At 41.7% G+C, this 17968-nt stretch overlaps 1 protein-coding gene across 1 annotated transcript in view; it reads right to left on the bottom strand.

Annotated features, from left to right (window-relative positions):
• The window catches only part of SEMA3E (semaphorin 3E), a 106946-nt gene that overhangs the window by 40566 nt on the left and 48412 nt on the right, over positions 1-17968 (bottom strand). The window contains exon 2 of the mRNA XM_087933902.1: positions 3734-3894. Coding sequence (XP_087790028.1) covers positions 3734-3894 — 161 coding nt within the window. The remainder of the gene's footprint in view (positions 1-3733; positions 3895-17968) is intronic.

Genomic DNA, 17968 nt, shown 5'->3' on the forward strand with positions numbered 1-17968 from the left:
AGTCCTAGGCTGGGTCAAGAGAGCTGGGCAGTCAGAATCAAGGGAAGCCACCCTCCCTGCCTCTCCTCCACTCCTCGGGACTAGCACATGGCGTTGGATTCTGAGGGCTGCATTGCAACAAGGGCATGAGGACAATGGGGCTTGTCCAGAGAGAGGGTGGTCATGGAGGCAAAACATGTGAGAAACATTCAAAGGCCTCTTTCTTGGGGCCCTCAGTTGGCGCTGGGGATTGCCAGGAGACATGGCACGGGACTTGGCAGGGTTCTGACCATTCTCAGCCACCTCCATAGCCAGGGGGCTCTCAGGTATCGGCAAGGGGAGTTCGGAAAGGACACAGGAGGAGAAGGATCTAGGCAGTCAGTCCCCCGTGGCAGAACGTGGCTGAAAGCCTGAGGAACAAATCCAGCCACAGCCTCTGCATGAAGGGAAAGATAGGACGAAGGAGGCTCCTCAGGAGAAACCGGCCTGTGGGGCCAGGGTGACAAACCAAGGGCTTGGGAGGAGGGGGCAAATCCCGGTCCAACCCTGGGCCTGACTTCCTTCTTATTCCCTGACAGGCTGTTAGACTGGTGCAAGGCTCCCCTCCGGTTCCTGGATCTTGGATTGGTCTGCGTGGAGCCTGGGATGGTTCATTTCCCTCTAACTCCCCCATTCCTGTGGAATCCCGAGATAAAGGAGGCCCCTTTGAAGCCCTTAGAAGTGACCTCCTGAACCCAGGACGGTTGGCCCAGGAGGACAGAGGCTCCTTGGCTTGCAGGAGAGGAGGCTGCGGGGACGGAAAGTAGCTGTCAGGTAGAAGGTGGGACGGCACTGAATGGCTCCGGAAAAAGGACGAGAGACGGTGGCTTTTGAGTCAGTCAGTTCCCAGGAAGCCTTGTCTAGTGGCCAGAGCAGTTCAGCAGTGGAATCGGGGATCTTGGGGGGGAGGAAGATCCTCTACTGGAGGCTGGCAGGCCGTCAGCTGAGGATACGGCACCGAATGATGTCCCACTCTTCACTTTCATGAAGACAGCCAGTTTGGTCCAGTGGCGAAGGCGCCAGGCTAGAAAGCAGGAGGCAGTGAGTTCAAGTCCCATCTTCGGAAGGGAAAAACAAAACAAAAACCAGCTAGGGATTTGGGCCAATCAGCAGGAGAGGGTGAATTCTAGTCCCGCCTTATCCCCCAAAGCCAGCTGGGTCTCTCTGGGCCAGTCCTTCTCTCCCACCTCACAGGGCGGTTGGGGAGGGGGGGAAATAGGAGGAGGAAGGCGTCTAGGAGATGTTCACACTGTCTTGAGTATTCTTTACTCTTTATGAAATCATAAAGGTGGGATACAAACAAATAAAAATGATTCAGTAGAGAAACATGAGGCCGCACAGAACAGCGGTTGGTGACAGTGAAGCAGGCAATTCCCAAGCGACCCAAAGGAGGCAAGATTAGAGCAGAGAAGGGGGCGAGGCCTGCAGGTTCTAGCGCAAACAAATTAAACAAATGGAACCTTATGAGATATGTCCTTATGCACCCATTTTCCCTTCCTGTTTGCTTCCTCCCTCCTGCTCTCATTCCATTAATGAAATAGGTTTAGTATGATTATTTCTGATGCATTTAATTCCCCCTCTGTCTGCTTTGTCCCATCTCATTCCCATCAGCTAACCATGATTAATTCAATTAACTAGACCAAGCATGATTAATCCCACAATATTTAATGCACTCCCTGCTTATTTAGTTCACTCCAATTCACTCAGCGAAAACCACTTGCAACGGCTGCTATTCTCTGGGCACAAAGGAGATCAAAGGGGTGGGGGGCCATTTGGGAAGTCCCTGTTTTCGGTTGCAAGGGAGTGGCTGAGATTTGGGGGGATTTTGTACTCTTCCCTCCTTAAATGTTATACTGGTGTCCGGCTGAGTGGGACCACCAACTCCATATACACATTGACTTTATATATCATTCATTCGAGGGTTTACAGCTGCAGCTGCCCGTTGAACTTGAAACTCCATCTCCTGCAAAGCCATTAAAGATATTTCTTCAAAGGTTTTCATACTTTTAAAAAGCAAAAGGAAAAGACTGGGATTTTAAGCAATTCACAATGCAAATGAATAAACCTGCACAGTATAGTAATAATTAATTGGCTAACCCATGGGGTGAAGTACAATCAGTGGTACATGACATACTACTCCTAAAATTAAAATCTTACGGTATCTCTGGACACCTGCATAACTGGATAGTTGCATTCCTGTCAAACAGACAACAAATGGTCAAAACTGGGAGCATCCTATCAAATCCTGTACCTGTCAACAGTGGGGGTCCCCCAAGGCAGTGTTCTAGGACCAACTCTTTTAATACTCTACATAAATGACCTCTGTGATCATATCAAGAGCAACTGCGTTCTCTTTGCTGATGATTTAAAGCTATTCAACACCACCGACAATACTGCTACCCTTCAAAAACATCTTGACTATATATCAGAATTGTAAAACAAATGGCAACATCAAATCTCAACAAACAAATACTCTGTCCTACATATTTTGGTAAAAAACAATCGTAAAATAAAATACAGCCTGAATAGTCAAGACCTTGTTGATGATCCAAACTCTGTCAAGGATCTTGGAATACTCATCTCAAATGACCTAAGTGCTAGAGCCCACTGTAACCACATAGCCAAAAAGTCGTTAAGAGTCGTTAACCTAATCTTACGTAGCTTTTTCTCTGGTAATATTGCACTACTAACTAGACCATACAAAACATTTGCTAGACCAATACTTAAATACAGCTCATCAGTCTGGAACCCACATTACGTATCTGATATTAACACAGTTGAAAAAGTCCAGAAATATTTCACAAGAAGAGTTCTCCACTCCTCGACTCGTTGCAGAATACCTTATGCCACCAGACTTGAAACTCTAGACCTAGAAAACCTAGAACTGAGCCGCCTTCGGTCCGATCTAAATATAGTATATAAAATCATACATTACAATGTCCTACCTGCAAACGAATACTTCAGCTTCAATCATAACAATACAAGAGCACACAATAGATACAAATTCAAGGTTAACCGAACCAAACTTGACTGCAGAAAATACGACTTCAGCAACAGAGTGGTCAATGTCTGGAATCCTCTACCTGACTCTGTGGTTTTTTCCCCAAATCCCAAAAACTTTAACCTTAGACTGTCTACTATTGACTTCACCCCCTTCCTAAGAGGCTTGTAGGAGGCGTGCATAAGTGCACCAATGTGCCTACCGTCCCTGTCCTATTGTTTCTTTTTATTTTTCTTATATAAGTATCCATCTCATGTATTCAAAACTGTGTTTATTCTTATACCTGTATCTTGTAAGTGATTGACAAATCAAATAAATAAATAAAAAAATCTTGGGACAGATAGACCCTTCCAAACACAATGTAGTATCCTTTGAACCAAACGTTCTCTGATGAATAGCGGTAATCCTGTCTCGCAGGGCATCTAACAACAATGGGCCCACGGAGGAGGCCAAGCAATCAAGAGAATGTCAAACACAAAAAGAAAATAAACAGCCACCCCTCTTTCAATTACGGCAATTCAGTGGAAAAGTTAGAACGGTCATCTGCCAGGGAAATGAGTATTTTGGAATGATATTCTGCTCAGTCAAAGCTCCTTATAGGCCACATCTGAACACTTGGACATCCAATACACACACACACACACAAACAAACTTTTCTTATGCTTCACAAACACAGTTCCTCCATTAATGTAGGATATGGAAATTGTACTGTACCTCTCTGTAATTTTCACTGACTCGGTCTAAGCTGAGAGAATAGATCAGGTTTTTTCCTCCAAGAAACAGCCGGTCTTGATACTCGTCCACAAGCATCACACGAAGGCCAAGCGATCCAGATGGACTATGAAAAACCGATGTCCGGTTCTTGTCCCACAGCTCTGAAACAGAACCAGACTCGGCGTTACAAACACGGGGGAACACGGGAGGCTTGGAGCACTCGGCTCGGCTTCTCCTAGAAGCCAGGTAAATCACTGCCTGGTTTTTACTTTCAAAATTCTTTACAGGGCTACACATAGGCTTTCTTAATGCAACATGTCTTCTGTACAACTGTGCCTCAATGCATACAAAGGTTTTATTCATAGAATTGCAGACTATAAAGCCCTTTGGAGGTCATCTAGACTATATCTGACTAGTGCAGAAATCCCGCACTGCCCCAGAGAGAAAGAAACATTGCTCTTTCAAGGACTCTTCCACACCTGTAGGAAAGATCTGCTGTTCAGTGCTAGAAGCGTGTTCAAACGTCTGGAGTTTTTGAGAATTCAGTTAGCGCCTGCCAGCTCCGGATCCTGCAGGACGGAGGCAGTTGCCGTGATTTCCAAAAATGCTGCCACCTGAAGGGTCAATCTTTAAAGTTCCGCATTTATCTATAGGAAGAGCAGCCCCTGCGTCTAAATAAGGCAAATTGAAATAGTTGTTTTATGTATGTTGAGAATAAAAGAGGCAAAAGAACGAGCTGAAGATGCACCTTCTCTGTGAAGATGAGACGAGACGCCCTTCTCGCCCGCTGGTGGATCTAGTAGCACTCTTAAAAATACCTGGGCAGGTTTTCTCCCTGTTCTGGCTGGCTTGCCCGCTCCCTCCTCCTCACGCCTCCTACCTTCTGCTCTCCGGGGAGCTCAGCAGAACTTGGGCTTGGATGGTTTTGGCAAAAGCCAAAAAAACCAGCAGCAAGAAGCAGCGGCAAGTCAATCCTCTCTGTTGGGAGGAAGTCAGGCCATTTGTTTAGCAGCTTCCACTTCCTTTGAGCCCTTTGTTATGTTGTCGTAGGGTACAAGGTGGCCTCTGGGGAGCATTTTTCTGCTTTCATCTGAATAACAAAAAGCTACACAAAATGACCCAAAGGCCTCCAGTGCTCATTAATTTCTAAAACTGTTAACTTGGAACAGTTGATTCACACCAGTGGGGGGTATGCTACTGGTTCAGACCGGTTGGGCTGAACCGGTAGTAAAAAAAGCCCACTGAGAGGAGAAAGGAGAGAAAAGCACAGGATCGGCCCTCCCAGCCGGCCCTGTGCTTTCCTCCTCCTTATCCTCTCAGCTGATTGGCGCTGCAGAGTCTCAGCTGGTGTGGAGAAAGCAGCGCACCCGTGTTAGGCAAAGCATGCCCACCAAGCCACGCCCACCGAACCAGTGGAAAAGCAATTTGAATCCCACCACTGATTCACAACTCTGTTTGTCCGTTTCAAGTGCCTAAACTACTATCAACTTAATCAACAGACACTGAGTAAATATTAATTTACAAATGGTACTTTGTCCAGAATTGGAAAGAGCTTTCTTATGGTAAAAAGGCGAAAGCTTTTACTAGTTTTTTTTGCTTAGCATTTAGTTTACTTTGCATATTCTTTAGCCTTTTGAAAAATCTTTTTCACTTTCATTAGTTCCACAGATTATTCTTTCAAAACGTATTTATTTCAAACTGTTGATTAGAATTTAGAACACACTAAACAAGTCAGCAGTTTATTTTTGCAACTCTCAGCTTTCCAAGCAATATGATATTAACCCGCTTGATGGAATCATTTATGAAACTCTGGTAACATGAGGAGGCATTGTAACGGCATCTCCTATTTCAACTATTAATTCAGGAAAACATTGATAAATGGGCCTACTGAAATCTGGTTATACATATCAGGATACTGGCACACTGCCAAGGAATATAATTTATTAGGATTTTCTAAATGCCTAATGGAGGAGTGAACAAAAAAAGGACTTAACAATTTTTTAAAAATGAAAATTATTAACAAAGACGTAAACAGGTGGAAAAAGGAAACAAGAATTGGGAATTATAAAATAAATACTCTAATCTCTAAAGCATAATTACAATGAAATCTCATTTGAGCAATGTAAATAAAACAACTGATTAACATTCACCAGATTGCCCTGCTTTGTCATTTGCATGTTTACAATTACAACCTTTTGAAAATTGATTTTAAAAGTATCCACGAAAGCCTCTTCCTTTTAAAACCAGAATTGTGCTTAGTTTGGGGTGCCTCAAAGTATGAACCTGGCATAATCCTGTGCCACCTTCTTACATCACTGCTTTCCTCCCATAAGGCCAGGGAAGATGATCAGAAGGTCAAAAAGTGAAGTCCCAGGAGGAAAAGTGGTTGGAATCGGCCCCCTCTTGAGTTCAGGGCATACTTCAAAGATAGCTCTCTCTCTCTCTCTCTCTCACACACACACACACACACACAAAAAAAAAAACCCCAAGCCCTCTTCTCTCTTATTCCTGAGTAAGGGGGAAAGAATAATGGATGTAGTTATGGGAAGGCAATTTCTGGTTAAATGTGAGAACAGTTTGGCAAGGGGACTAATTGCCAGGGGGCTGCTGGGATGGATGGCACCAGGCAGAGACAGAGGAGGCTTTCATGGGTATTCCTGCAGGGAGGAGGAGTTTAGAGTTGATGCTCAAAATGGTTTCATGATTCCAGGAATCTCTGCATTGCAAAACATTCGGCATACTCCATTACTAGCTCCCGAAAACCTACTACTGATAATACACGTCTGAAATACTTTTTGGATTTTGAAGGGCCTTGTTGCCTTCTTGAATATCGGCACCTGGAATGTACATGCATTGTTTAATGGAATACTAAGTTCGTCGTCCCCAGTTTTTACTAGGCATATAATGTACTATTGCACTAATCGTATGTCTAATTTCTGTGCAAAAGAAGTCTTTATTTCAGAACCATTTATCTTTTGTTGGTCTGTTTTATGACTGCACAGTGTGCCCCTAACAACAATTCTGCAAATTGCTGAGAACTCACTTACACCTCCACATCATCAAATCTATTTCATTTGGGCACTTAGCTATATAAAACAAGTGTCACTATTTACGAAAAAGGAACCTTGTACTGTAATATTCTTCTTCTTCTTCCATTCAGTCAGGTACAATTCTGGACAAGTCCCTGAGTTTTCTTGGCAAGGTTTTGTCACTGCCTCTTACTTAGGGTTTAGAGAAAGTGACTGTGTAATGACCCGGGGTGTGGCACAAAAGCAACAAAATCACAAAAATAGGTAAAGTCCCTCCAACTTGGCCCCCAATATCCAGTTATCCTCAGCTGGAGATCAAACTCTTTCAATAGTTTACAAAAGAAAGAAATGCAGTCCGAACCCAAAGTACAGATAAATTAGAAATAAAAAAAACCAACACAAACCATGCTGAAGTAATTAACATGACTGGCCAAGATAATAAATTGCAGACTTCCAAAGATAACGAAGCACACACAGTTGGGAGGATGCCAAAACCCAGATAAGCCTCGACAAAGATAATGTACGCTTTGCTACCAGCTAGGTGCTGTGTGAAAACGTCCTTCTTATATCCTGTTCTCCCAGCTGCAACTAATGAAAGGGACCAGGGCCCTTTCCTCTCCTGTAAGCCACATTGCTCCCTTCTCCATTTCTCCTTGCGTGCCCTAGGATGAAAAGGGGGTGGGCCTGGGACTTCCTCTGAATGCCCAGCCGGACTGTGCCCTTCCCCTGTTTCTTCCACAGCCACCGGAGCCACACTCCCACTCCCTGTCAGCTCCTCAATCTCCCCTTCAGAATCAGACTCCACAAGGGCATGACAGACTGGCCCAAGGTGACCCAGCTGACTTTAAACCTAAAGCAGGACTAGAATTCATGGTCTCCTGGTTTCTAATCTGATGCCATAACCATTCCAAACTGGCTTTTAGTAACACACAATAAAAGGACAGAATTCATGCTATTTGACAAGAATATAATTAATATATAATGAACATCAAATATAATTGTGGTGGCTGAATGCTCACATTATACATTTTAGTATATTTTAGGGAAAAACGTGGTTCATAAAATGCAGTTCAGTCTTCTACTTATTCAGGCAGACAAATCCTTGGGGATAATGATTTATTCAGTCAGGATATGCTTATTGCTAGCTGAGTCTGAGTGGCATTCTTTCCATAGCATTTGGACACGCAAGCAAAGCTTCTTCTTTCAGAAGGAAGATTCTGTGTGTGACAGGGGGAGTCCAAAGGATGCACCATGTAGTAGCCTAAGAAGTAAGGCGGTGAATAGAGTGCAACTTTGAAAAACTGAGGATAAAAAAGGGGATAAAACTGTGGATAAAAAAGAAACAACACATAAATCAGGAGTAAAAATGCCATTTCTTTGCAAGCATCTGACTTTGTCTGAACTGGGAAGCCAAGCAGGTGTAAGCTTGATTATTATTTGGATTGGGAAGTGTGTGTATGTGTGTGTGTGTGTGTGTGTGTGTGTATGCGTACACACCAAAAGTGAAGCTTGATTCAAGGGCATCTTTATCTTTTTACCTTGTCAAACCAAGGTCAGTTTTTCCTGCATGAAAAATAATTTTTGACTGATGCAATCTGTAGAAAACAAAACAGCCATGGTCTGAGATTTCAACTGATGTAACCACCACAAAAACAGCCACTTATTCCGGACTTCCGGTTTGAGCTTCTTCAGCGACAGACCAAAACCTCATCTCTGCGAGGCTTCAATCCGTGCTAGTTGCTGGAGCGCCCCGAGCCGGCTGGTTTCGGGGCTAGGCCATCCCGTAGAGGTGGTGAAGAGGGGGGAGACTGCCAGCAGGGTTGACGAGAGCCGCATCTCTCCTCCTCAGCTGGCCATTACTCCCTTTCCCGAAGGCGGTTGCAGTGGTGGTCAGAAATGGCCACCACAAAGAAGAACTCGACCGGAAAAGAATGTGCAGGAGGAAGTTAAGAAGAGAAAGTTTTGGTTGACCAGGTCAAATAGCAAAAGCAACAAATAAGGTACCCTGGAATTGAAACTGTTAAAAAACAATAACATTGTTCCCTAAGAAGATTTTTAAGCTGCGAAGGAGAGAGAAAAGGGGAAAGATTTGGTTTTCTCCTTTTCCTATACTGACAGCTAAGAGACTTAAGCAAGAAATTGGAAAAAAATCCACTTTGACATCAATAGGCATTTAATGCTGAAAATAAAAAGTCAAAGGGATAATAAAGATTTCTGGATAATTAAAAGCTTTTGAAAACAGGAAAGGAGAGAGGAAGAATAAAAGGACAGGATCTGGAAGGGAGGAGACTGCCTGGAATTAAAAAATAACTTACAGCAAAATCTCAACAAGACTTCCAAAAGTTACTTTCTAACTGAAATATCGCAACAGAAACTCCAGGAAGAGAAAGTCGAAAAAGAAATAAGAAGATATAACTCAGGACTATCGGGATTACTTGATGATTTCTGGATTCTTGGTTATTGTTTTGAATGACTAAAATTCAATCGGGTGGTTGTTTAAAACTTTTTAAAATAGCTCCACTTTTAGAAGAACTAAAAATGGAACTTAAACAGTACAAAGAAGATGCACAAGAAAGGAGAGATTCTTTTGGCTTCGTATTTCAATTTTTAGAAATGGAGATTTGGAATTATGAGAAATAACAAGAAATGCCTGCAGAACAAGAAGATTGCAACAAAGAAGAAGCCATCTTTAATGAACAAGTAATCTTAGATGGGGGGAAAAAAAGGAAAGGGGAGAAAGAGAATAGAAAGTTTAAGATTGGGAAAAACAACTCCAAAAAAAAAAAATAGAGTGAAAAATAAGTATAAAATCAGAAAGCAACAGAAGAGGGAAATGCAGAAGAGAGAATTAGAACTAGAGAGACAAGGGGGTAAAAAGGGGAGGGAGAAGATGAGAGGGAAGAAAGGAAAAGAAGTTATAAAGGACAGAAGCAAAATACAGAGACACAGGGCCTATTTAGAGATAATGGGTGAAAACTTAATGGAAAAGGGGATTCTGCAAAGGCACATAAGATAGTATGGTTATATTAGAAGCAGAAATAATTTTAGAAAATATGAAACACTGTATGATTAAAATGCCTGATAAAATAGCTATCGTAATTCAGTGGAATGCTTGTCAATAAATAAATGTAACAAAAGGTATATTTAATGATTTATAAAACATATGTGAAGAGAAATAAGGGAAAAATTAATTATGGAGATTACATGTGTTTTTAAGGAAGTATGATATTTAATTGAAAAGAAGTGTTAAAGATGTTATGGTTTTAATGATTATTAATGATAGAACTGAACTGGAATGGAATGAGGGTTTATAATTACATATATTTACAATCTTTCTTTCTTTCTTTTTTTTTAAAGAATATAGTGTGTATTATAAGAATGTGCCAAGCAGAATTCAATTGGAAGTTATGTATTATGTATTATATTGAAGGTCATAAACTTAAGGTATATATTGAAGTTTAAATAAGAGTTGAATGGATGTAATTAAAAGATATAAAGGTGTCATACTCCAATTAGTAACTATAGGAGAAAATTTGTTTAATGAGAAAAGATAATATGAAATTGAAACAGAACAGACAAAAGTATAAATATAATGATTTGAACTGAGATGAGATAATCAAAATAAAATTGAGAAAATTAAAAGAGAGGAAAAACTATATAGAAAATGTAAAATAGTATAAGATATGGAATAGAATACAAAAAGGAGCATGAAATTGAGTTTTGTGTCTCTATAAAGAAGTTCAACCCGGGACCATGCTATTTTCAAAAAAGATGTTTTACTTGTATTTTGTGTGTGAAAACCCAAATAAAACTTTATTTTTTTAAAAAAATAGCCACTTATTCCAAAACACAGGAATTTATTGACTTATGAGAGATAAGGTCACATGTTTCTTATCTCAAAAGGCCAACAAAAAATTAACAGTTGGTATAAATTACAGTTTCTTTCTTTGGATATCCAAACATTAGCAGGAATTTTTGTTGCATCCAAAGAATAATCTCCTATTGCCAAAGCCCGTTAAAATTTAGTTATCATTTTCCCCAGGCTACATAAAGGAGCTGCACATTGCACGATCAATTTGTTCTTTGTACATTGTTTTTGCAATCTTAATCGTCAATTGTCATATTTTCTCAGGATTTCATTGCAGCTGCACATTCCTGGGAACAACTGCAGTTGCTTTACAGAGATGTAAATCGTTCCTGTTACACGACTACCCTGTTTGGCTCAAAAATACATTTTTCCTTTTAAATCTAATGTATGGCACAATCTTGGTAACCATAAGCAGAGATGTGAGAATGAGTGTTACCATGAGATTAAGCTAAGCAAAGGTTGCATTTTTTAAAAGCAAGAAAAGCAGTTGTTCTTTTGTCCCAATGTTCAAAATGTTTTGACTAATCCAGCTGCTAGATGCTAACTATCTTTTCCTTATGAAAAAGGAGTTAAGACATGATAATGGGTAGCACACTGGTGCAGAAATTACAGGGGACAAATATGGCTTACACAGAAGTTCACAGGTGGCCTATGGAATATTCTGAAAACATCCCATATTGAGAAGCTTTTGAAAATATTATTTTTTCAAAGCAATGCCCCACGGGGATTAGCAACAGCAATAAGACTTATACACCGCTTCACAGGGCTTTCCAGCCGTCTCTAAGCAGTTTACAGAGTCAGCCTCTTGCCCCCAACAATCTGGGTCCTCATTTTACCCACCTCGGAAGGATGGAAGGCCGAGTCAGCCTTGAGCCTGGTGGGATTTGAACAGCTGATAGTCAGCAGAAGTGGCCCGCAGTGCAGCACTCTAACCACTGCACCACTGAGGCTCTAGGAATTGCTAGGAATAACGGATATATATTTTTTTTGCCATTAGATCAATGTCTTTATTGCTCCATTTTAAGAATGAGACGCTCATTATTAAAAGGGTTAGGTGGGTCCAATTCGTCTGCGCGTTTCTGTCTGCCTTTTTATAAAGAAGAGCGGGATGGAGATGATGTGACTGGGTCAAAATTTCCAAGCCATGGCAGGGAAGCGACACGTATTCGTACAGAATAACGCAGTGCCCATGTACCTCAACAGATGCAAAGAGAAGCTCAGATTTAGCCTCCTCCTCTGAATCATGGAGAATCTGAGATTTGTACCCAGGGCATTGTCCCTTCAAATGCGATTCCTACAATCTTGGGTATCCTGGTTGGTATTAAGGACAGACATCTGCCCTGATGTGGGTGAAGGGCCATCAGGGTTTACCCATCTCTTACAGGACAGTGCCAGATTTACAGCCCGCTCCCCCAATGTCTTGGATGTACAGTGCCTTAAAAGTGAGAGAGTTTGTGGCTTGACTGCCCAATTTAAGCCATGCTTTCACGGGGTTGGCATGTCCTCAGGAGTGCCGAGTTCATGAAATCAGAAGGCAGCTGAGTGATATTCATGTTTATATTCAGCCGTTTATAGTCATGGAAGTGGTTTGGAGCAAGGGCCTAAACTTAACGGATGGCTTGGGCTTGCCTGGAAGACGGGAAGGATGGCTGCTGAGATCTCAGGCCCCAGAGGAGCAACTCAAGCGGGCTTGGTCGGCTTCCTCGTCCCTCTGCCTCGTGTTGCCAAGAACATGCAAAGTACAGAAAACATGTCAGCTGGTCTCAGTGCAGACTCTTATTACTTGCTGAAAATTATTATTCGCTTGGTACAATTTCATAACATGTTCAAAGTAGATTTGTATTCCATAAGCAACAAGATTGTATCACATGCAGATGTGGAAAGAAAGTGACTGGTTCTTATTTAATAACAGATCAGAAGCAAGAGAGACACCCGAGGCAGCCTCCTCTATGTACCAAACGCAACCGCTTAGGCTCCTTATTTAACAGTGACAACTTTTAGTGGCCTTATTCCTGCAATATTTTAGGCCTGCCAGGAGGGAGGGATCAAAGCCTTCGGTTGCCTGCTATTTCTCCTCCCTTTGAAAACTTCGGTTTATTTGCAGGCAGATGCTGGAGCCCTAAGTGGAGCAGAACGGTTTCCCTCTGGAGCCAACTGCCCAAGCAAGGGAAACCTTCAGTCCACGCTTCCTTTATTTAAATGTTTGCTTTGCCCTTCTTTGGAAGTAAAAGAAAGGCAGTTGCATTTTAGCTTCCCAAAAATCACAGGGCTGGATGTCTGGGTGTCAGTGGCCTTTGGCAAGGTGTAGATGCCTTCGGTCTCAACTCTAACGATAGAAATGTTAAGTATGACTCAGTTGTGAAAACACCGGAATATCCTGCAAATGTAAGATCACCTTATAATTTAACTTAAGTAAGGATTGCAGGAAAACGACTTTAAAATTACAACTCTGAAGAATGTTTCCAATGGTGAGACCATCTGACTACAACTATACAGTTACGTCATGTTACAGTTAAGAAAGTGGCACTTAAGGATATATCGGTGAGAGTGCAGAAAAGGTAACTATATATGAAATTACCTAAGCAAGGAGAACTGTCTCTCTCCAGCTGTGATCAGTGTGACCATCGTTTAGGAAGTTTTCTGGGCAGCCAAACAGGTGGGCCTGGCTATTTCCTGCCTTTCTTGCGTTTGGATTGCAGGTTCACCCAGTCAGGCAATTCCCCAGTTGCCTCCCAGCTAAGAACTAACAAGGTTTGAGCCTGTTCATTACGTTTTCAGAGGTCAACCAAGGTGAGGGGTGTTCTGTCACTTTCTAAAGCTGATGACATTAAAGGAGAAGCTGGAACTTCTGCTTGGCTCTGTGTGGTCCAGGTCAGGGCAACGATGCATTGCGTGTGTGTCTTCTTCATTTCTGATACAATTGGCATCTTCCATAGATGGTGGCTTTGTAAAATGCTGCCATCCATATTGGGCAGAGAAACATTTGGAATTTTAAGGCTCTATGAAAGGGAACCTCATAGAAAAGCTGTTGAAATAGAGATGAGTGATCCCCAAACCACCTTTTGACCAGACAAAACTGGTAAGGTTGATTTCCACCACCTTCCTTAGCTTTGCCCGGTGTTGTCTGTCACCTGAGCCTGCCTTTCAACCAAAATACTAGGCCGCAATGCCAGCCCACACTGGGGACCCAGTTGTTAGCCAGTTCTGGCTAGCTGAGCGCAGCCAACGACACCAACACTCTGGTGTCAGAAGGGACCATGGAAACTTTTTAATCCCAGAATACACGGACAGACTCAACTATAGTTCAGCTGGGAAACAATGAACATCTTACCATAAGCCATTACCCATTACCCACCAGGTAATCCTGGAAGCTGGACATTCAGGTAAACCAGCCCCTCAACAGAGACTTGAAGATAAACTACACTTGCACACCATCCAAAAGAAACAATAAACAAGTTAAAAAGGAAACAGAGACCGGAACTCCGCCTCTCCAGTAGCCAACATCCAGATAAGCAGGCAAATAATTCAGGAGAAAAAAACATCCTAATCATCAAGAAAATGACTAAACCCCTCTAAGACTGGCTGGGAAAGCTAGTGATAGGGAGCAAACCCCTCTCGCATGAGCACTGATGATATTACATAGGCAGGTAATGAAATGTCTGCAAGCAAGCAAGCAAGCAAGCCCAGAAAGCACCAAGGACTCCACAGGATATAAACTTGCTCTATTTGATCAGATTAAAATAAAATTATTTTCTTTCCCCATGTTCTGGAACATTTTGTGGATTTTTTGCTGATAGCAGGATTGAAAAGTTGATGTTTTATGGATTTGCTTACAGATAATGGCATGAATCTGAATTGGAATCACTTCATGAACTTCTATAAAGTGGATCTCTCTCCCGCCACCCCGCATGTGAGGCCACTGTTTTAATGTTATCAAAGGATGTGGATACTTACTTCTTATTCTTTCCTTTTCCTTTTAACAATCTTAGCCTTTCAAATAAGGTCCATAAATTGGTCTCATTTCTTTTCTTTATACTTTCTCACAAAATTCTTCAAATGCTTAACAAACCTCTTTTGTAAATCCAATATAGGAAAATTATCCAAGTCACTCTCTTGGTCTATTGTTTATAAATTCCTTTTAATTATTGACACATCAGCCCGTTGCTTTTGCATTTCCTGGGTAACAATATTTGCATGTCATTGTCATTCTTACATCCACTTTCAAAAGTCTCACTCACGTCAGGCAATACTTGGTTGCTCTTACATAACATCTTTTAAACATAGTCTATCTATCTACATTAGTTTCCCCTGCTGTCCAATTTCTAAAGTCTATTTCTTTTAACAAAGCAAAGCAAAGCAAAGGCAGTTTCCCACAAGAAAAATGAGAGAAAATACTTTTCTTCATGCCAAATACTGCATATATCTTGCTACTCTGAAATACCCAGAATGCATGCCTTTGAACTTTTGATCAATTCTAGCATGCAAAGCAATTGAGGGATAGATTTAAAGCTGCAGTAACTACCAAGAGAGGCAGTGTGTTTGGTATAGTTTTATGTACAGCGTTGATTTTTATGCCTCGGTTGAAACTATTACATATGAAGAAACTGGTAACACTCCAATTAATGGAAATTCAATGACAAGTATTAGATTACTTTGAAAACAGAGCTGCTTGAGTGCGGGTTGGACTAGAAGACCTTCAAGATCCCTTTCAACTCTGTTATTCTGATATGTTTTTGAAAAAGAAAAAAAATAGAAAAATACTATTTTAAACCTTTCTCCTTAGTCCAAATTCTTTACCATATTCTGTCTTTATGTCAGATGTTTCACTGCATATATTCACATTCTCTATTATAAGCAGAACCCATATTGTTTATGTTCCTTGAAATACCAGATTTAGAGGTAAATTTCAGTTAAGCCCTGTAGCTTAGTGACAAGTAACTTCTGTTAAATATTTACTTTATTTGCTGGAGTGAATTAAAATGAATTATTTTATGGTTTTACAAAGCACTCTGTATGTGTGGAGACAGAGATACCTCTTGGGAATGTTCTGTGGATAGACAAACTATGAAAATTATCTATCAATCATATATGCAATAAATAATACAGTAGACCAAAACTATAAGAATGAAGTAGATGATTTGAAGTATTAAGATTTGAAGTAATTCTACGATGATGACAATGTGCCACCAAAATCATTTTCAACTCCTAGTGACCACATAAATACTTTTCCTCTAAGACCCCTCTTAAATCAATCTGGTCCATTGTTAGGCAACTCTTAGTGTTAGGAAATTTTTCCTGATGTCCACTTCAAATGTACTTCGTTGTGATTTAAAGTTGCTGTCTCTTCTCTGAAAAAATATGCCTTGCCTTCTATATAACAGCCCCCTCCTCTCCAGGCTAAACACACCCAATTCCTCTGACCTTCCCCTGGGAAGTTGAGGCCTCCTCTTCTGACCACGGCAGGACAGAGAAGACGAATGGCTGCTTCTGAGCTTGACCTTTCCCTTCCAGGGAGGCAGCTAGGATCCCATTAGCGTAGTAGAGCATTGTCCGGTTGGCTCTTGGTCAGCTTGTGATATGTCAAGACACTATGAGATTGTGGTTGTTGTTGTTGTATGTTCTGTTGCTCTGTAAGATTTCCCTCTTCCATATTAATGCCTTTGACTTTTTTCTACCAAAATTCACATCTTCATGATGAAATTTGTCTTCTGCCCATTATTCAGCCTGTCAACCTATCTCCCTCCTGGTGCTGGCCTCTGTCTCCACGTCTTTGTGTCTTCCATCCATTTCAAAAATCCCAGAGGAGGCAGAGTGAGATTCACCTGGTGCTGGACATGTTCATGATGATGAATACTCTTTGCTCTCCTGCCTTAGTGACTATTTCTAGAAAGTTGAAAGAAGAGGCGACTAGGTCGGCTGCCCTAGATCTGATTGTAACGACCTGTAGAAAGGAGCAGCCCGATGAAGGATGGGCGACCTTCGGGGTTTTAACGAGGGGGAATTATTGGATATTTGGCATCACTCCATTTTCTCTTCTCCACCAGTTAAAGTCTCGGGATGAGATCTGCGAGCAAACAAAAGCTCATTCCCCAATCCTGTGAACTGCAGGCCATCTCCTCATAGAGGAGGAGCCTCCGTTCTTGTTGTTGTTGTTGTTGTTGTTGTTGAACTGAAACTGCTCCATCTACATCCCCCCCTCCCATTTGCCAGCCATTGTTCATTTCCAGGGGGTTTCCTTTCTTCCTTCCTGCGCTGGATTCCTCAATGGGGGGTGTTTCCCCAGGATCTCAGCCTCTTCACCCTCCGAACCAGCTAGCCTTTATTTGCACTCTGCTGTACTGATTTAGCATCGCAGACCAAAGAAATAATAGGAAAACAAATAATATTATACCACAATATAAGAAAGAATATAATGAAGGGAACCCTGAAGAAAACCATCTAGTTGAAACTATCCATACGGCCCCAACTCCTCTAATGCCAGCAGTAACTGAGCAGAACTTGGCAACAAGTCTGAAAATCTTCAGCAAAAAGCCTGAAAGTAGAAAATTAGCTAATTCAGTTCCTGGCCAATCAGCACAACTGGTAAACAGAGGTCACCCTGCAAGTTTCTGCCCCAATTACCATAAGTGGGAGGGGCATCTTTAAACCCTCCCTCTCTCCTTGTCTTTTACTATCCTTCACTTTTTTGCTTTTTAATATTTTTTTATTTCTTCTATTTTTCTGTTTAAGTGTCTGTAATTATTTCAATCTTGTGTAAAAGTCTCTTTCAGTAAATTATATACGGTAGTTAAATAAAGAAAATGCAGAGATTAATAAATCTGGACTGTCCTCATTCCTTTTCCATAGCTATTGTGAAGTGATAGTCAATTTTCACTTACAGCCAAAGTGACAGAATTTCAGAAAATCAACTCTCCCTGCTCACAAAGTTCAAATGATGTTCTTTCTATACAACGCTGACCAACCTAGAAAGCTAAATTGTGTAAAAAAATGAAAAGCAGTTTGGGGGGGGGGAGGAGAAAGAGGGGGGAGGACGGGAACACTTGAGGTTCCAACTAAGGAGGAACGGAGGGATTGGCCAGCGAGGGAGTCCCACTCACAAGGTCAGATGTTTCTCCGTCAACAACACACAGAGTGCGTGAAACACACAAGGAGAACTTGAAATCTCAGCTCTGGAATTGGGCGGCCAGAGACACGCCTGGGTCACGGCCTTGGACAGAGCCACAGCAGAGAGGCAGGAGGCGATGACGGCTATGTAAATGCAGAAAAGACACAGCATGGAAACCCCCTTGAGGGTCCTTGGATAAGAGTAAACATGGAGAGAAACCAAAGCAGTGTCGC

The sequence above is a fragment of the Pseudonaja textilis genome, chromosome 5 (assembly GCF_049901715.1).
Source record: "Pseudonaja textilis isolate UNSWEBS1 chromosome 5, rPseTex1.2, whole genome shotgun sequence".
NCBI lineage: Eukaryota > Metazoa > Chordata > Lepidosauria > Squamata > Elapidae > Pseudonaja > Pseudonaja textilis.